This window comes from Botryllus schlosseri, chromosome 5 (genome assembly GCF_051294905.1).
Source record: "Botryllus schlosseri isolate E-star chromosome 5, Bs_hap1, whole genome shotgun sequence".
Taxonomy (NCBI): domain Eukaryota; kingdom Metazoa; phylum Chordata; class Ascidiacea; order Stolidobranchia; family Styelidae; genus Botryllus; species Botryllus schlosseri.
The window spans coordinates 22,156,295-22,176,689 of NC_137240.1; the positions used below are offsets into that span (position 1 = coordinate 22,156,295).

At 39.8% G+C, this 20,395-nt stretch overlaps 1 protein-coding gene across 1 annotated transcript; it reads right to left on the reverse strand.

The window, feature by feature from the left end:
* Positions 1-238: 238 nt before the first annotated feature.
* LOC145439400 (uncharacterized) lies at positions 239-10,018 on the reverse strand. Its single transcript, XM_080316883.1, has 11 exons — positions 9,860-10,018; positions 8,676-8,837; positions 8,325-8,513; positions 8,152-8,262; positions 7,821-7,958; positions 7,225-7,389; positions 6,254-6,427; positions 5,488-5,652; positions 3,846-3,995; positions 2,759-2,962; positions 239-822 (listed from the first exon to the last, which is right to left on the reverse strand). Exons 1-11 carry the CDS (start codon positions 9,909-9,911, stop codon positions 713-715), a joined length of 1,620 nt encoding a protein of 539 aa, XP_080173009.1. The 5' UTR covers positions 9,912-10,018; the 3' UTR covers positions 239-712.
* Positions 10,019-20,395: the final 10,377 nt, after the last annotated feature.

Below are 20,395 nucleotides of genomic sequence, written 5' to 3' on the forward strand. Positions count from 1 at the left end.
ATTCTATGGGTTTTCACTACTCCGAACCGATTGTAATTTACATTTTCCAAATCAATATAGGTGATTATCTTTGCTTCAAATTAAAAGGTACACGTTTTATTTTTCTAACTGATAAGTGCCTGGTGCCTCCATAGAGGATTAGAACCACTGGCCTAAATGCTGCATTTTAAAAACCTGCCTTGTCTTACGTCGTCGATGAACTGAAATTTTATTCTGCAAGGTGCACGTATATCAGATGCAGAGATTTTCGTATAATTTTCCATTTGCTTCACTCGCCGAATATCAGTTAATATGTATAAAAAGTAATTTCATAAAGGCACAATACAGTGGATAGAGCGAAACAGAAATATCTAAAATTAATATGACCATACAATGTGATGCACAGCGGCAACTTGCAGTGGGTACATGTAGTGCAATGGCGCTTTACAATGACTGCATTGACTGTTGAACACTGCAATTTTGGTTTATGGCCGCATGCTGTCGAAAATATGCAATAATCATTAGTCGTTTGTAACCATTAACCAAAATGCTAATGCATCAAAATACGGAAGGTGCGCATGAGAAAAATGTTGAACTTTCCTGCCTAAAATGTTGGATTTTTGGGCGACATTGAATTCGCATCCTTCGATATTGAAGCTCCACTATACATATGGTGTGATGTATGTATCTTTCACACTTTGTCGACTTCCCCATGGAACGTATGTACGTTTCATCAGAAACCTTCGAGAATCATGAGCGCCCATGCGTATGCAAGAAAAGCAACAGCGCTTCTAGTTGAAGAAGTTGCTTGATTGGTTGCGCCAGCATCGCCATGCAGGTTTGCTGTACATATATAAATAAATTTTCGTTTTAAAAATTATTTCATGTAATCCAGAATATTATAGTTACTTTTATTGGCATAAGGGCACGCAGAGCCCAAATCGTGAGCTGCGACGCACGCTCGCCAATAAGCCGCAATGCTATGCAAACTGTTATGGAAACGATAGAAGAGGGTAATGAAGGTATGGCAGTATAGCACACCTTGATTATACATCTTTGAGCATGACGCAGCGGTGCCACTAACATCTCCGGTATTGTAGCGTGCTCAATGCTGATTCCGCTCAACACTGGTGCGCTATTGTACAGTCAACTCTTATTTACCATCAAAGTCTTCTACGAGTATATATACTGATCCAAGGGAATGGAGATAGCTGAGAGTGAGAGAGAGAGAGAGAGAGAGAAAGAAAGAAAGAAAGAAAGAAAGAAAGAAAGAAAGAAAGAAAGAAAGAAAGAAAGAAAGAAAGAAAGAAAGAAAGAAAGAAAGAAAGAAAGAGAGAGAGAGAGAGAGAGAGAGAGAGAGAGAGAGAGAGAGAGAGAGAGAGAGAGAGAGAAAGAGAGAGAGAGAAAGAGAGAGAGAGAAAGAGAGAGTGAGAGAGAGAGAGAAAGAGAGAGGGAGAGAGAGATCAGATTTATTTTCGCCTTCATCATCTGCAGCTAGATGCTTTGACGATGGAGATGCTATATGACATTTAAGTAAGGTCATCTGGACTACACCACAATTTTTCTCTCCATGCTATCCGTGGATGCTGAACGCTCAGCGGGATAGCCACGGATACCAGTTTCGAGTGTTTGGTCTGACCTGGTCGGCGATTGAAGCCACGAACTACCGACCAAGAAAGCGGACGCATCACTATTACGAAAATTAGATTAAGTCTGCATATAGTTGGTATGAAATGTTTTATAACACTTGCCAAGACCAAATCACACACGCGCGTATTCACCGACGAAACGCAATATCTTAGGACCGAAGTAATTCATATTGCAATCGCAGATGTTAGGATCGTGCGTGTTATAATGTCAGCTGTAAGGTAGATCAATGGTTCCAGACCGTTTTGGCTTGGGGAGCGGTTAAATTGCAGAACAATTTACGGCCCGATGAACCGTCAAATATAGACATTAACACAAAACGTGATTGCGACAAATGTATGTAACCAAAAAGCAAATATTGGAAACTTCAATTCAATGAGAACTTGCGTGATACCGTGTTGTATTAAACGTGTTAGGCGGTTCAATTGAAGTTTCTGCAAGAAACCACCAACTTGATTTTGATTGTTCGATTCCTTTGAACGTGCCGCGACTTTATTATCAATACTCCACAATAGAAATGTCGCAAAATGATACGGTCGAAATTTAATGGAGTTTTTCAGGCATAATTTGGTATGTGATTTAACCGTACCAAGTTCAATGCACTTTGTGACAATGCCGCGGGTCGATCACGACTTCTTGGAGTCTGGTTGCAACTGACATGTGAAGCTCATTGATCGGTTTGAGATGTGTGAGATAGCTAATGGACGTTTCAGGGCTTCTACCACGAGAAAGAAGTGGGAAAACTAGAATTATGATATAGATTCGGATTCGGGGTTCGGATTGGAGAACTTGAAACGTGATGTCCAGCTCTAATTGCGACACGATGAGAAAAGTACGTTTCAAATTTTGACATCCATTAAAATTTAATATTTCATTTGACCATTTAATGGGAAAGCGTACGATCTCTTGCATGTTGAAATTAAGATCGGGAATAATAATGTTGTATATTCGACGGACCGTAACGGACCCGCGGAAGAGAACCGCTGAGCAATATGTGATCTAAAAAGATGTGTCATACCAATAACATTGTGGCCTCAGGCTCGAGTAACTACAGGGAGATCCCGGTTTCAGTCGCAAAATAAGCCAGTGCGCATTTGTTTCAGGTAAGCTCACAATTATTCATCTCATTTACCGGGTGTTGGCTCGTGAATCGCCGGATGCCCCTCTTTTTCGAAATTGTGGTAATTGCAGCCATTTTCGCGACAATAATCGATGCACTCCGTGCCGATTACTCTTCCGTAATCGGTAATGTTGCGGCACGCGTCGTTTCCGCTGTTTTCGTCGTAGCTTGAGCAACCCCTGACGATAAGGAATTCCTCGATGCCGTCAGATGCAGCTGTCACGACATGATTTACATGAAGAACATGGCAGGAACTCGGGACGGAATATTCAGCCTTCTTGAAATTTATCCTTCAATGGATAGTCCGAGAAATGATGAAACTACTACCCAGTTCAATTACTTCTAGACGATGCTACGTTGTCCAATAGGCGCATATAGTTTCATAACTGAACACAGGCATGGTACAAAAGGCCCTGATGCCGAGAAGCACCATTCGCTGCAGTAAAAAGTTCTACGTCTATTCATATTTGGGCTTGAAATGCAGTCGAAAGCATAACTGATTATCCACAGTTGAAGCTCACAGCATGTGCAGGCATCGCCAAAACCAATGATCGTTAGAAAGATTATATACTGAATACATTGCACTGACAAGTTCTCGGATACGGATTACCCAATGTACAAGAAAGCGTATTCAATGATTTGACGGCTTCTCATCTGCAATCGGTATCCAAGCTGCACTTAGTGTGAATCAGTGGTTCCCCACCTTTATCGACTTATCACCCTTATCACCCTAGCCTTATCACCCTTATCAATCTAGATACAAATTTACGCCCCCCACATTTACGGATCCCAAAAAGAAGATATATAGACGGGAACTTTATTCACCTAACTCTGATCGCTGGTGAATTGACTAAAAAAGGCCCACTCAGGGGCGCTATCGCCCACATTCGGGACCACTGGTGTAAGTGGATGGGCATGGGCACTTTAAGTGAAGGTGAGCAGCGTATCTGTAAACCTACACCACATAGATTGAATTTATTGTTAATATCTGTCACATTGCACCATACCCATAATCGATGCTTCATTTTAAACCTGGCAAACCACAAGTTGATGTTGGTTTACTTCTGAGTTCTGAACATGCGCGTAGCGTTTGCATTACCTGAGGTAGAGCCATCTCTTTGCAGATACGCATAGCAATATTCGTGATGAGGGCCAGCACAGTTTTCTGAAGAAGGCGGAGTATGAAGACACTTGTGTCCGTGGGATTTCGTTTTCTTATTGTCGCATTTCACGCACCTGGGGCGCGCCGCTGTATATGCAAAGATGTAATTGATTAATTTGAAATGTACACTTCTGCACGACACATCCGATCATCAGTGTGGAGTAATTCGGAGAGAGAGAGAGAGAGAGAGAGATCAGATTTATTTTCGCCGGCACCATCGAGATGCTTTGACGATGGAGATGCGATACGACCTTTAAGCAAGGTCATCTAGTCTGCACCACCGTATTTTTCTCCTCCACGCTACCCATGGATGCTGAGCGCCTAGCTGGATAGCCGCGGATACCAGTTTTAGAGTCTTTGGTCTGACCCGGACGGGGATTGAACCCACGACCTACCGATCGAGAAGCTGGACGCATAACCATTACACTATCTCGCTCGGCAGTATATATCGGACATGGTCCTTTATTTCGTATTTGAGTCCTAACCCATCGTGGATGTTTATTATGTAATGTGACACGGAGATAATGTGAATAGTGTTCAGATCTATACTCCAGAAAAAAGGAAATACAAATAATGCTCAGATCTCTATTACAAGTCGTGATTCCTGGAACATGATGAACCGACTTGACGGGCCTGCTACTTAGGTTACTAGTCAAATTGACGTTCATGATTGTCCGGTATCCCATGTGACGAATTTCTATTGTATTCGTGTAGTAAACCGATAGTTATATATATTACTGAAACGGCAGTTAGCGATGAAGGGCCATTCGTCAAGCTTACAAAACTTGGAACCAGTTAGCAACCTTTTTAAATCATGACAGTGTGATTTATTGATTCAATTTTAACCAAAGCTTGTTTGTTTGTTTGTTTTGTGGTATTTATGGTGTTTATCGACTACTATGGTCATTTACAGCAGGCCGATATTATTCATTTTTATTCCGCACGGTCCATCACTTCTAGGCTTTTTGTAAGACACCGCTTACGTGGACGAGGTGGCTAGGAGGAGCCTAGATAAACCTCCAACACTTAGGTCGGTCGGTCACGAACCCACAACCTATGGGTGATGCAGCCGCGGATTAAACCACTCCGCTATCTTGCCACTGCTAGTCTTGCAACTTTTATGAAGTAAGATCCGTCAACATTTTGCCACCAAAATGCGCCCGGGCAATGGGGACCGAGTCTGCAAGTCTGAATTAACCACGAATCACATTTACCTGTCAGCATATATACTAGAGACTGACAGTGTTATATGGTCATCGTTTATTAGGTTGTTACCAACTGGGGACATGAAGCTCCTCTGCTTTACATGTACCACGTAGTTTCAATTGGCCTACTGCCACTATAGCAAAATTCTTGATTTAATTACTTTAGCAAATTTATAGGAACAATGAGTCATTCTGGTACCAATTGACAGATGATAGTGTACCACAGTTTAGGAGTCAACAGTCTAGGGGCTTCTGGGATATTACTGCTCGCTATTTTACGGTACGTTCTTCTCTTGAGGAGTGATTGAAACGATATATATGACCGAAATTTAAGTCCCAAACACCCCTGCCTGGAATCAAGCTATGATACTTACGCCATCCAGTGTTGCATCCGTCTCCTATGCATGATTCACTGCAAGTTACTTCGTGCACGTTCAGCACTCCGATGCGCTTTTTCGAACAACCCCTTTTCACTTGCTTGTTGGAGCAGCCGCGTTTGATCGATCGAATGGAAATTGAAGGTTCGGGTTTTGAAACACCTTGAAACAAATGTATGCCAATTCAGGTAAACGTTAAGGGAATTAAACCAACTATTTGCTGTGGTGAATCGTGAAACTTCAATAAAAGTATTGCCTGCTATAGTTCAGTGTTGCTGAGAAAGAACAAAAGTTTGTGGAGCCCGTGACTACGGTTAATGCGTAGAATGAAACTGACATTGCCTATCTGAATCTATTATAGTGTGTCGTACGTGGATGTTATCATTAAAATATCATAGGAAAGCTGTGAAACTACGATTTTATCCTAAATTCTGTGCAGTGCGAGATACATATCCGTAACTATCATTTCAGAATTTGGGCAGCGATGAGAATAATTTTATAGATATCAATTACCATAAATTCAGTTCGAGGTGCCGCGCATATAGCTGAACCGGACACGTACACATAAACCACAAACACGAATGCATCTTCATAAATATTAGAAATCCATACAATATTGTACCACTATGCACGATGAGAGGCAGAAGTACAAAATTCATTCACGCGATTACGCAGTCTAAGCTGTTCTATAATTTATAATGGTTTGTTTACAGATCGTCTGGCAGGCAAGTCTCAGCTGAACCGCACTGATGATGATTATTACCTGCCAAGTTAGAATCGTGGACCACAGTCTCCCAATACGTTACTGATGACATGCAATGAGTGGTATCTCTCGGACAGTCGGTTGTAAGGGAATAGGAAGGCCCACATGATTTTTCATCTCCTTCGCACACCACACATTTCATAGGTATGAATTCCTCGTCCACATTTCCATTCGCTGAAATCAAATCCACACATATATATTAGTTAGATGGATCAAAGTACAGAACTTAGATATAATAAGAAAACAATAGGACTATATTGTAAAGTAAATCCCCTGCAAGGTGAGGCGAGCAGCGAACCCGTTGTGATATTAACCACGGGATTTAGAAAACATGTTATGGTAGTGACGTAATAATGAGAATTAAATAAACTTGTGAGCCACATATAAATATCACGCACAGTTATAGTATATACCGGAGACAAATACGGTTATAGAGTAACCGAATAACAACACGACCCCATTGAAATATTCTGAGAGTAATATAAATCTGTTATACGGTAGTTATGGCAAAAACAACAGCAAGATGGGTTCATAGCATATATGCGACACAAACCACTATCGGATGTTTCAACCACCGATATCAGTGCCGGCGCCAACAGCCCAGCCAATCGGCTTTGTTATTTATTGCTATTTCCTTTTTCAATAGTAAATATTACTGACGGGTGAAGGTCATTCAATCTGATCAAATACGAATCACACTAAACCTCATCATGAAACATAACAAACCCGTCATCAGCGTAGGATGGTAGATTAATTGCCTATTCGTTTTAGCAAACATTGTTTTTAAATACTGCATGTGGAATGTGTGTAACGACATCTGGCGGAGTTTGCTCCTGATAAGAGACCGTCGCAAAGCTTGGAGTCGAAAAAATATAGAATATGAACATATTGTTTGTTGGGATATGATATTGCACATGAAATAGGTTTGAAGTTATCCGGGCTATTGAGCGGATACGTGATATAAACATTACCGATTCCGGTGTTGCAATTTTCCTCCGAACAAGTTGAGACGCACGTGTATTCGGTGTACATGGCGATGTTTATATCACTTGTGCCAGTAAGGTAACATCGATCAGGTGACACGTATTGGCTGCTGCAACTTCTTGTTACCACCGGATCACTGTCGAAGGTTCCGTCTGTAACGTAGTCAGACACCGATCAATTGAATGACCTCATTGGAAGTTGCTGTTACTTCCTACATATTCTAAATAATTTTTCCGACATGTCAACCCAAGTTACATTCCATTATTTTTTTGGAATTGCAGGGATTCCAATTGATACTTTCAAACATATAAGCAGCCTTATGTTCATTTGCTAAAAAGTAATTTTTTTGTAATCTGACAAATCTTTATCCTTCCGTCTGACATGTATCAAACAAAAATTATTATCTATTTCTAGATAATAATTTCTATACGTAATCATGCAGTGCCGAAGTTAACCGCATCAATACATATTAAGGCCAATCCGGTTTTACACCATGCACCATGCTCAAATCTACTCGTTTTATGTTCGTCGGTAGCTCATTTTCGAGGGAAATCTTGTTCATTATATGGGAACTAGCATGTACCTTGATTGAGAATCCAAGTCTGGGTAGTTGAACAATGCTTTTCTCCGTTTTGACATTTGGCGCCTGTTGTCATACTAGAGCAGTTCGGATGCATTTGTGAATTACACTGCACGCAGCTGTGAGAATTCATCGAGAGATCTGTAAGTGGTGAATTTAACTTATAAACATAAAGATTATATCATGTTTATAAAACAGTGATAATTGATATTATGCGAGTCGGTTTTAAGACCGCAAAGTCTTGTTTCCGAGATTATGGCACTACAATTATTACTAAAATACGGTGCAATGTGTAATACCGACCTACTTAACTCGTGCTGTCAGCTATACGCACCATTTGAAAGACAATCTTCGCCATGCCGGTTCGGAGCACACTGGCACTTTCCCGTAAAATAGTTGCATTCGGTATTTCCCGGACACCCCTCTGGACACGACTTGAGCTGATCTAGAGGTAACGCGTTTTTTTCACACCATTTCCAAAGAGCTGCCCGTGATGAGTTTACTTGCCTAGAATTTTCATAACGTTGCACACGTCGCCTTCGCATGCCAAGTAACACTCAGTCTGGTGAATGCTCTGAGATTCTTGAGCATTTCCGTAACTTGTCGTGCATTTCACCGAATCGGGAACTTCGTCAGTCGTGTAGAGTGTGTCATGTCGTGGATTCGCGCAACCCCGTTCCAGGTACGAAAGCATACCTTGAAAGTACAATTTGGTTTGTGAAGAAGAGCAGCTACGCGTCGTCCTCGTATTTGAAGGACCACACATACGAGAAATTGAATCATCTGCTGCATCCGTTTATTGTATTGACACTAAAATAGGACATTCAACGATTCTTCAGTATATTGACTTCGGCTCACCGTCAGAGAGCTCTATTTTCGTGTAGCAATACGCGTCGGGTTCATTCATGTGACAGTTCGTGTCTTCCATGACTGATAACGATTGGAGCTTGTAACAGTCATCGAAATTTGGATCGCCGGTGAAGTGGGTCTGCGAACACTTGATGCATGTGATTCCCAAAGCTGTAAAATGAAAATTGATACATTGGCTGGGTTTCATTAGGTTGTGATGTGCGTAGATTCATTCCATGATTTACAGTGACTATGAGTCATCAGGTCCTGGATCTTTATACGATAATCCAAAAGTTGGGATCGATATATAACTTTTTTTCACATACAGTTTTGATGGTTACACTTTCGAGCTTATGAATCTGTATCGCATGTTATTGTGAGAATTATCATGAAAATCAGTTGCATCATAATAGCATCGTAATCAAATTCGAATCATGACGTTATTATTCCACGCAGAACGTGCACCAATCGATGCGGCATTCACAACTATTGGTGTTACACGTTTCCGAACTTATTTCGAACAGAGCGACTTGGATAACGAGGTCAAACATGGGAGCATGCCACTACATTACGAATGTTAACTAGTTGGGTTGAGACTCGATGTGCGTTATCCCGTTTGTTTGTTTGTTTGTTTTTGGGGTATTCATGGTGTTTGTCGACTACTATGGTCATTTACACCAGGCCGATATTCTTTTTATTTTCCGTAACTGCCGACTTATAGCACGGCCCACCTCTAGGCTTTTGTAAGACACCGCATACACGGATGAGGTGACGAGGAGGAGCCTAGGTAAACCTCCAACATTTAGGTATCGGAATTCGGAAGTCGACCTCGGTCGGACTCGAACCCGCACCCATTGATGTTGCAGCCGCGGATTATACCACTGTGCTATCTCGCCACCGCGTTATCCCGTTCTTACCATTATGATGCGGGATGGGCAGTATACCGCAAACATTTACAGAAAACATAAAAATGTAAAATTAGTTTACCCGGTGCAATCTTATATTACAAGCATAATTTATCATCAATCTGTGTGACATTACGGCGTGGGCGATAATAGTGGTAGGGATAATGCTTTACTTTTGACTGATACTTTTCTTCGATCCACCAAACTCTTGAGAGAGGATGTACCATCCCGCACCACATACCGAATCACTGGCTTTATTCCCCAATTGACCGGAACAATTTTACTCACCAAAATCCAATGCGGACATGACGATAACGATGAAGAAGATTCGTCTCTCCATTTATATTCTATGTCATTGCTAGGAGATAATCCTTTTGATTATAGTCTGTAATCATTGCAACACAGGTTAACACTCGAGATGAAGACTCAGCCGGGAATTATATAATGATAGTGATAGACCAATCGCCACTGTCATGTTGATATAAATCAGCCGTTGAGCATTCCTTTCAGTCACATATTATTTGGCCGAAACCGAATGCATTCATTAACAAATTATTGCATCGCGCCGTTGTGAAGTAGTATATAAGATGAAGTCACAGAACTTACAATATGTTGAACAATGGCTGCAAATTATTTTACAAATGTCGTCCCTTCCTCACCGCGAATAGGGGTCACTGATTTAAGTCTGAAAACCGTTTTTGTGATTTGAAATTATAAAAAAGCAACGAGATGACATCGAAAATATGGAATCAACCGAAATATGCGCAATCCCTTCATCAGTAAAATGTAACCACGAATTGAATACTGAGTATAACTTGGTAATATTAAATCATAAAGTTCATAATTAGACTCTTATGATTTCTCCAAAACGATTTAGGATGTACTATTTGTATATTAGGGTTGTCCATAATTTGGAAAATCTCAAAATTTATGCGTATCCATGTCTCATTCTATAGATTATAGTTAAAAAACGTCAATGAACCTGCAATAAGCTCACGGGAAAGTCGTTAACATTTGTCTAAATGCGTTTGAAAGTAGCTGCCGTAGAGTGGGCGTGTCAGCGACCATAGAACGGCAAGCAGACTAGTAATCACGAAATCACGGCGTTTGATAAGCTAATCTGCTACGCTTCAATGATCACGACATTGGCGGCTTGTTGATCAGCTGGTCACGGAATCAGTTAACGGCGGTGATTCTGTAAGCGCATTGTAGGTTGGTCCGCCAATCATAATTTAGGATTAATTCAGAACATGTTGAGTAACGAAACACATGATGAACAAAGGACAGCTGCTTCACAATATCTTTAAATACATGACGTGATGGCGTATTGTGAAGGTAACCGTTGTAGCCTGTATGCCTTGATTTCATTGATGGAAAGCACAAAAACAAGCGGAAAAATATTGCAAAGGCGCTTATACAAGTGGCAAACGAATTCCTAGTTTCAGAGGGGATGTACCATCATTGAATACAAATATAAAGCTTGACATTGACACTACTTTGTCTGATCTTATTAGGCTGTTGTCATGGTATATAATTGAAGTCTTGAATGCTGCAAGGGCTGGATGTATCTGTCATTTATGCTTGGCACTTGTCAGATTATTGCAGCATAATGAATCATACCTGCAAGTGCTGTCAAAGTCCTCAATGATGCCGCGAAAAGAGGTCTAAAGATAAGAACAGACTATGCTGGTAGGACCAGCAAAAAGACAGTTTGCTTGCATTGCTTAGCATGTCCTCAATTAATCTTAGATCATTACCGGCTGCATCACGACTAATGCTTGAATCAAACAAGACATGGACATAAAAAAGCTGTATTGAAGCGGTGCGGTAGTTACAGCCTTCTTTAGAAATCCAATGTAAGCTACCTGGTCGGCCCACATATCTTCTGAGCATACAGGATTGTGTCCAGAATCCATATCACATGGTATGCTGCACCAGTTTGGCGATGTCTAATATACCTTACCTGCACCCAGAAAAACAGGACCACTTGATGTAATCTCAAGCATATCAGATATGTAGGCTATTTCTGGTATCTATACTTACTACTAAAAGATCACAATCATTCGCTGTTTCACCTCTGTCATGCCTGCAATAGGTTATTGTTGCACTGAAGCTATCGGTACCTAGTTTTAACACTAAAACATTCAATGACCAGATATCTCATTTAATTATTAAATCACCAACGTATAATGCGCTTACAGAATTATTGCCGTTAGCGAACTTCTTGAACTAGTATAAGCACATAATCAGCAAGCCGCTGTGGTCGTGACCATTCAAGCATAGCTGATTAACCAATCAAGAGACTTGATTTCGTGATTACTAGTCTTCTCGCCGTTCTATGGTCGCTAACACGCCCACTCTACGGCAGCTACTTTCAAACGCATTTAGACAAATGTTAACGACTTTCCTATGAGCTTATTGCAGGCTCATTGATGTTTTTTATCAATAATCTACAGAATGAGAGATGGATACGCATCTTTTTTGAGATTTTCCAAATTATTGACAACCCTATTGTATATAGTCTGCAAGTCGTTGGCTAATAGCAATATAATAGTAAGCTCTATCAATTCTGCTTATATATGTAGACTCTCAACTGACATGCACGATATAACTATACTACTATCTATAATATTAATAATACGACAAGTCACTGTTTAAATGATATCGCATCATAAATCCCACGCTGTAACAACGTTGCCGAAAATGAAGTTTCTTCCAAACAAACTGAAGAAAAAATCGCGATTTGTTTACTTACCAAACTCTTGAAATTAGATAATAGACTGGAATTGACTTACTAAAACTTATCGCAATGTACGATCAGATCGATTACGGCACGGACACGGTGTTCAACTCGATATTTAATTTCTTTGATAGATAAAATCCACTCTTTGACTCTTGACACTATTCGCGACGGTGGCAACGAATGACGAAAAGGCGAATTAACTGGTGAATCTACTGGATATAACATTACGTACGCGTTGGCAGCTATCCCAAATCCGTACTCTCTGAAAGAGCAAGCATCGTTACAGCTTTCTCTGAACTCGAGGCAATCGTGTATTACCATGATATTTCCAATTGGTTAAAGTCTGATTGGATACGTTAAGACAAGTTAAGTGTGAAAATTTGCGATAGTTAAATTTGTGTCAAGCGATTTCAGGCATCAGTTGAAACGAATGTACGTTCCCGTTAAAATGTTAAGACAATACGGCGTAATATCGCAGGTCGCAACACATGCAGAGTCACATGCAATCACTCACGGTATACGGTCATTATATTCAATAGTCGTAACGTGCGATAATGAACCAATCATTCACATTGAGAAGTAGTATCGAACTTGTAGCGATCTGCCGCGCAAACTCATTGTCTACTTTATCGTTCATTCAACTATATACGCATTATCCACATCCACACGCTACTAGCGGTAACAATCTTTACGCAAAAGAAATAACGCATCATTCTGATTCGTCATTGAAAAAAATTGCAGTGCAAGTACATTGAAATATCTGGTCAAGTAGGTATTTTGGAATACTTAAAGCACACCAACCCTTGAATACAATATACAACTCCTCATACCACACTCTGACTGTTGTTCAGCCCTGTCGCGAACACGCGATAGTCTAAATAGGAACTGTGAGATATGCTTTATATAATTTTAATGGTCAGCGCTAACCGTGTTTTTCAAAGCCGCTGCGGTAGCATTCTCATATTCTAATATTGACGAAACTGTCGCTACAATCGAAAACAACACTTTTATACCATGTAAACATCTAGAATTGCCGTTGCTATGCTTGCTTTGAATGACGGAACTATCACCTTTCTATGCTTTGTGATCAATATTGCAGCATTGATATGCCGTAGAGACCACAAAATAACCTTGTATTTTTACCCGAAATGCCTGCATACTGCGCATTGCCTGTTGTGATATAAATTATACATGGATAGGCTATATTATATACGATGAATACTGTCCAGTCAAGATCATATTGCGAATCCGATGAGCTATAATTATTTTAAGGTCACCAATGACCGTATATCTCTGGTCCTGAAAACATCTCTTTTCAACTTGAAAAATTGAATCTGAAAAGACGACGGTATAAATTCCATCAATCTGTATTTGTGGCTGTTGCCTCTGGCCAAGTCGATGTCGCGTTAGCAATTAGTAATCTAAACTGCTATCATATTTTCTATCTTAAGTGGTATAAAATATCCCCGTGCGATTTTGCGGTAAAAAATATTATCTGCAAATTTCCCAGTTAGAATAACACATGAATATATAGTGAATACGCTTTCGGATATACACGGGGACGGAGACATTAAAAGACGTATAAAATGAAGAAGGTTCACTGACGAAGAGAAATGTTTAGAATTTGTTGAATATTTATGAGGGGTAATTTTGAGTCTATTTATGACCCTATTACCAAATGCTAAATTTGAATCTGCATCGCATCTATATTTTGCGCTATTTATATATAGGTCTGATCTTGTGAATCCTAATCAAGCGAGGCTGCCAAACAAGTTGCGACGAAAAATGCTACTTTGTCGTAGCAGAGTATTAAAACATGTCCCGGGGGATAATTTCCGATTGTCAGAGCACCATATTATGCATGCAAGATATGATAATAAAGTTTTGAATATTTTGTCATGTTATCAGGATTCGATTAGAATGCCGATTTTAGATGAAAGTTCGATAATCCGGATTTTACCCTAACCACAGGAATGCTTTATTTATGCGATGTCCCAATTTCAAAACAATGTTCAGTGTATACATCACGTGCGTTATTAGACTGTATTCTAACAACGCTCTTTGACAAATGTTCTTGCTGTAACATTATAAGTCACAATTAGCACATGGCAAATCAGCTAATAGCGATACGTATTCTGTGCAAAAGTGCAATCACGTTGTTCTCGGTAATTCAAGTCTTTCTGCGCTAGCTTAACGGTAAGGTCAACAACCGAGAGATGTGTATCATGTCTGTCTGCAATTATGCTATACAATAGCCGATAAAACACAACCTAACAGTTTCAGAATATCACCTATCTTCAAATTGTCATTTGAGATATGCAAAGCGAAGCGAATCATACATATGCATTGCATACTTATACGACAGTACCGGTAGTCAATATAAAGGCTCGCAATCGCATTACAGCTCCCAGCTCAAATCTTGCGATACATAAGGCTTCGTGCAATTTGTACGATCGCTACAGCGTACATAAGAGAGTATCGAATTTGTATTGTACTCCTATCCGTTGCAATGAATATGCGATTAAATTATGCGAGATTTCTAGCAAACGTGACGGAAAACTCAATAATTTGACATGCAAATGCACACTCTTATTATAAATCAAATGATATAGTCGTAGTATACACCTTCGAAAATGAAACCAGAATCGTTATTATTCTGACCATCTCGTTTATAAGTTATGTGAGTTTTCTCGTTGCGACATGGCTTGCAAATGCAGCACCTAAACGGCATCGGCGCGCTTCAAATCGCCATCAGCAATGCACCCTCGTATGATGGACAACAGTACTAAGGCTTCATACCCTCGTTAGATTTAAGCATTACGCGCCATACATTTGCGGTGTGGCACCACGACCAAATAATACATAAAAATCGAGTGCACTTCATGTTTAATTGGGATCGGTCTTACAAATCACAGTCTCTGCCCATAGTGCGCCGCTGAACCTGTTCTTTTGCATAGGTCGAAATTTTTTTACGATTTCAAATTGTCTACAGTTTGATACCCTTTTAGTCATCTCCCATAAAAGCGCGAAATAATCCTGATTTCAGTAAACGCCGACTTCGTAATAAAATAACACCGATGTTCTTTATGTTTTCAAGCACGTATTCAACGTTCAATTAAAATACTCCGGCTCGTATGAGACTTTGTTCAACCACTTGTAATCTCACTGCTGCTTCTTGTTAAACACTTACCACTTACCAAAACACTTACCACTGCAAGACTATAACTCTGTTAATCGTAATAACTGCAAGCTTCTGAAGACCTCTAAGAATTACATTCACTAGCTTGAAGTCGCGAGCGGGCAATATGAATATGTCTCCTAGTAAACGGAGAGAATATTCTATAGGGATGGTGTGAACGCGAGGTTCACGTTCGCGTTCTGTGTGTGAACCTCGGAAATTTAGAGGTTCGCGTTCACAACAGAACCTTGGTAGGTTCTGCACTGTGAACCTTTTTCATATATTACAATTTTCACTTCATCGTTGGTTCAAATTTATTTCATTTCAACAGCAGGCCACTCTATGCATGGCGCTATAGGCATACAAAATCAACACTAAACGAGCATGTACCTTGACAATCTCAAAAGTTTTACTTGCTTTGTTGCAAAAGTTTCCTCGAAATATCCAACTTGCCGTTTGTAAATGTCCATTGACTTTCTGCTGCGAGCTTGACCCACATTCACAAAATATCACGAGCGAAATAAGCTACGTAGTCAGCGAATGATGTTTATTCAACTAATCAATCTAGCAGGCGTATGGGGTAAATCTTGACTACATATGTTTACTGGATCATTAAAACCAAATCGGTGCGATTGAGGTGTTGGTTACTGCTGTATAACTTGTTAATGGGGTAGGCCTACTATAGGTAGCAAGTATAGAAACCCGTTGCACACTCTGCTCAATATCAATGTACTCAGACGCCGAATACATTTTCCGATCTGTCATACGAAAAAGGTGACTCGAGTCTGATTTGAGTCAAGTCATAACTCGAGTCATCCAAACACTGCTACAAGGCTATATCTGCATCTTCCTCGCCCGACAGCCTATGCACATCATGTAGGCCTACTCATGGTATGCATAATGCATATACGCAGATCGTGTGTATGTATATCATGAGTCGGTGTATATGCCGCAAGAACATCAAGGACAAAAATAAACTACGTCCCTTCCTTTCCTTATATTCCCTGGTAAGTCCTCGTCAAAATTGTTGGCAAAGCGACGAAAGATATTGATTTTTTGGGATTATTATATCATTTGATTGCCCCAGTCAATACATTTGGCGACGTTTAAAACGTCAATATGTATTTCAGCATCGTGACGTAATGTTGCCCGAGTCGTCGCTAGGTATCATGTACATTAATATAGGCTATCATTTCATTGAAGGATAGATTGCAATTAGCAATATGACGCCCCGTGACGTCATGACGTTCTCGTTCGTGTTCACACAGAACCTTTCAAAAAGGTTCGCGTTCACACGAACCTGAACCTTTTAGAGGTTCACACCATCCCTATATTCACTGAACTGGCGGAAAACTTGGTACGCGTTGGAATTTAGACTAACTAAACCTTAAGGAGGGCCGCACAGCTCTCGATTCAGAAACAATTTCAGTTACGCTCACGTATAGAATCAAACGTTTAGCAGTACGATTTCCGTCATGCCACCCAATTACATGTACTTGGAAGTCGCAATCGTCCATAATTTGTAGTGACGAAAGTACACTTTTACCGTCATTTACTAATTTTGGAAGATTCGATCAATCCACATAATGACTTTCATTTCACTTCACAACAGTTATATAATATCGAACAATGATTATGATTGGTATCATTAGTACTAAAAGTTTAAAATGATCATTACCTTCACTCCACCTCCACCGCAAATGATCATTAGATAGATACCACTATGACAGTCTCCTGGCCCCCACCAGTGTTGTAGGAAGAATTGACTAGAGTTCTCGATTTGTTTTACGTCTGCTTTTATTTCCATAGCGTATCCCTATAAGGTCGAAGAAAGTACCAAATAGGCAATATTCTAAGTCCCAATTTGTGTTTCACAGTCGCAAAGCAGATTGGCAGGTGCTGCCGTCTTACAGGGCGTTTAATGAGGCAGGCGTGCTCAACAACATTCCTAAAAACTATTTAATATGACGATAAACTGTATTTAGGCAGCATTTGCTTTAAGTCCGCGTCCTGCATAGGATTCAACTTGAAAAAATTATGCTTCATTACAGATGAGCCATTTATGAAACTAGGTATCGCAAAGGAATCTTACAACGGCCAAATACTTTTACTGGAATTGATGTCAGTCAGTATTCCCCTACCATATATAGATGAATTTAGTTTGCAGTAACCAGCTCCATCAACCGGTTTATATATAGGGAGTCATGCCATACACTGATATTCATGAGAGATGCCTTTTTCTAATTTTAATTTTCATAAGCTTTCATTATTACGATTATTTGGATAAATGACTATAGCTGATGCAATTAGTCACTACCGGCTTTTAAGTTATAGCAACGTGATATGATGGTAATTCGTTCCGGTATATATTCTGCTATTCCTGCAATGTTATTCACACTCGCTGTTGCGGTATAAAACCATTTCACAAGTAACAAAACCGCCAAGCTGTTCCAGACTATCAAGCCCGGAGAAAATATAAACATGCTATGACAATGTTCATTAAGCCACACGCTTAACAACGGTCCTTTGGCAATAAGTCTCAACGCAGGTGGTTGCGTAATTATCCGTGACGAGAAGACGCATGATGACAAACGTGTTTAGAAGCGAATTCGGTCGTAGGTATGTAAAAGTCGGCTGAAATCGAATCAGCCAAACCTTTTCCTTGTCAATACGAAATTAAAGGTTAAAACGAAGCTGAGCATGACCTCACGAAACTCTTGCAAGTGTTTGACGCGACTTCTTGTTACTGATGTCGACCTATTACGTGTGTGGTGTATGACCTGACGAATCGCTGTAACCATCATCAGGTCAATTAGAATATTTTAAGACAACTTTTCACGAAGTACACCACTGATGAAATGGATACTTGAGTGCTTATGCGTGGTCTTCACATACTCTCATATTATTTTGGTAAAGCTATACAATAAATATCGTGTGGCCGGGTGCTCGCCAATGCAATGCGGAATTCCGTATAATACATTCCAAAGCATATTTAAAATAATGTGGAGAGCTAAATCCCGTGAAAGGTTTGAAAACTGCAATAGATATAGCTTCAAGAACTATTGTCAGGAACAGTGTATTGAATCTTTTCCGTTACGACATACTTCGTCAACATAACCAAACGGCCAATGGAAAAAGAACTATGTAAGATGCAAAAAGTTTTAACAGCTAGCAAGAATGTCAAATTATTACAAATGTAACCATCACTGATGCAATTGTGAAGTATACTCAACTTAATCCATAGTACTTGAATATTTAGTACCACGTACATTACCTTCCGTGATAATCTCATTCTCATCGGATGAGCGATAGTTCACTATAGCAACCAATTAATTCCTTGTCATTTGTTGGAGAAGTGCTTATATCGCTGTTACCGCACTTAGCCAGCTGAGACTTTGTTACGATTATTCCACTCACGGACGGTATACAGTTTACTGATTTATTTCAGTCATTTCATTGGCTAACGTTAATCTAAACATTCGGCTCTGCGTTGCAAATCCGGTAGAGCATGTTTCTCTGGATCGACAAATCGCCAGTCCATAAATGTCATTTCACGTATACCTTTTTACATACTATATACTAGCCTTATAAGAACCAATCCTCGTTACCTCCATTTATATACTTCAATCCTTTTACCAGGTCTAATATAGATCGAAACACGGATACATTCTTCGATATCTTACTTGGGGATTTGGATTAAAAATTCTCCTGAACTGACCGCAATTTAATACGTATGCCTTGCCAAACAACCTCAAACAATAGGTTCGCACAATACATACAAATGAGCCATCGGTGAGTAATCTCTGATAGAGAATGCATATTGCAATGAAACAATTCTTAGATTTAAAAGGACTGATTGCTCAAGATTAACTATATATCACTGAAGTTTGAAGTGAATGCTGTTTTCTTATAACCAGACTCGGGGAGCCGCATTCCTAACCTTTCAGATTGAATACTAATAACGATAAAATCCGTTTAAATGTTTGAGTTAGATTATGTAAACCCAATGTCTCGGTAAGTCACGAGTATTCTAGAATCGGATTACATCTAAAACCATCGTGAACATGTCTACATATGTTAAGAAAAAGAAGTTTCGCAACAAAGTCAGGACGCCACGTTGAAAGGTTGCGAATAATCGAGAAGGGGCAATGTTTGGTAATCAAGCTAAAGGGAATTATTGGAAAGGGGAAAGAACGGGGGAGTTAGCGCTGTGTTTACTTGTAACACGCTTCAAAATTCCGTAGGCTTATCTGGGCTCCTCCTCCTTGGGATGTTAAACAAAAACAAGAAAACGATGAAGAACAAACACATCTTCCTTTTGTGTACAACTAGAGGCTCAGGATAAAATTGTTTTTAATTGCTTCTATACAGTCATCGTTATTTTTCGCATTTCGGGAACAAATGCCAAAACTACCAAAGTCAACAATTTGAAAATGCTAAAAATCAGACTTTTTGAAAATATTGATATTTATGAAAGTTAATGAAAAAATTTCAAAAAGAATTGACAGGAGTTGGTATACGAAGCGGCAAAACAAGTGTGTAAAGTGGAATTCTTAAATTAGGATCCGCAACTCTTTCTCGGGTCCGCAGACTACCTTCCAATGGATTCATGAAAGGTGAATGAAAATCTTAGGCTCGAGGCCGAAACGTATATAGTAATTAAATCTGTATTAATGGCCAATCTGTGGATTGATCAATCTAACGATTATAGGCAATAGATGATATCCAGCGATTAGGAAGTAGATGGGCTCTGCTCGCGAAAGACGGGTTTAGGTAGTAATCAGCATATTTCTGAATAGGTCATAGAGAGCCCTACTTTTTGTGTTTGCGCAACGACTAGGCATTTTCCTGTTGTCACTGCTCATGTATTTAGTGATATCATGTAGCCGCCACGCGGAACCCA

Bases quoted from the DNA above. Each gene is read 5' to 3' on its own strand.
- LOC145439400 (XM_080316883.1), bottom strand. From the start codon at position 9,911: ATGGAGAGACGAATCTTCTTCATCGTTATCGTCATGTCCGCATTGGAT. The intron at 8,838-9,859 runs GTGAGTAAAATT...TTCATTTTACAG, and splicing joins CATGTCCGCATTGGATTTTG to CTTTGGGAATCACATGCATC. The intron at 6,428-7,224 runs GTAATGTTTATA...ATTTGATTTCAG, and splicing joins AAATTGCAACACCGGAATCG to CGAATGGAAATGTGGACGAG.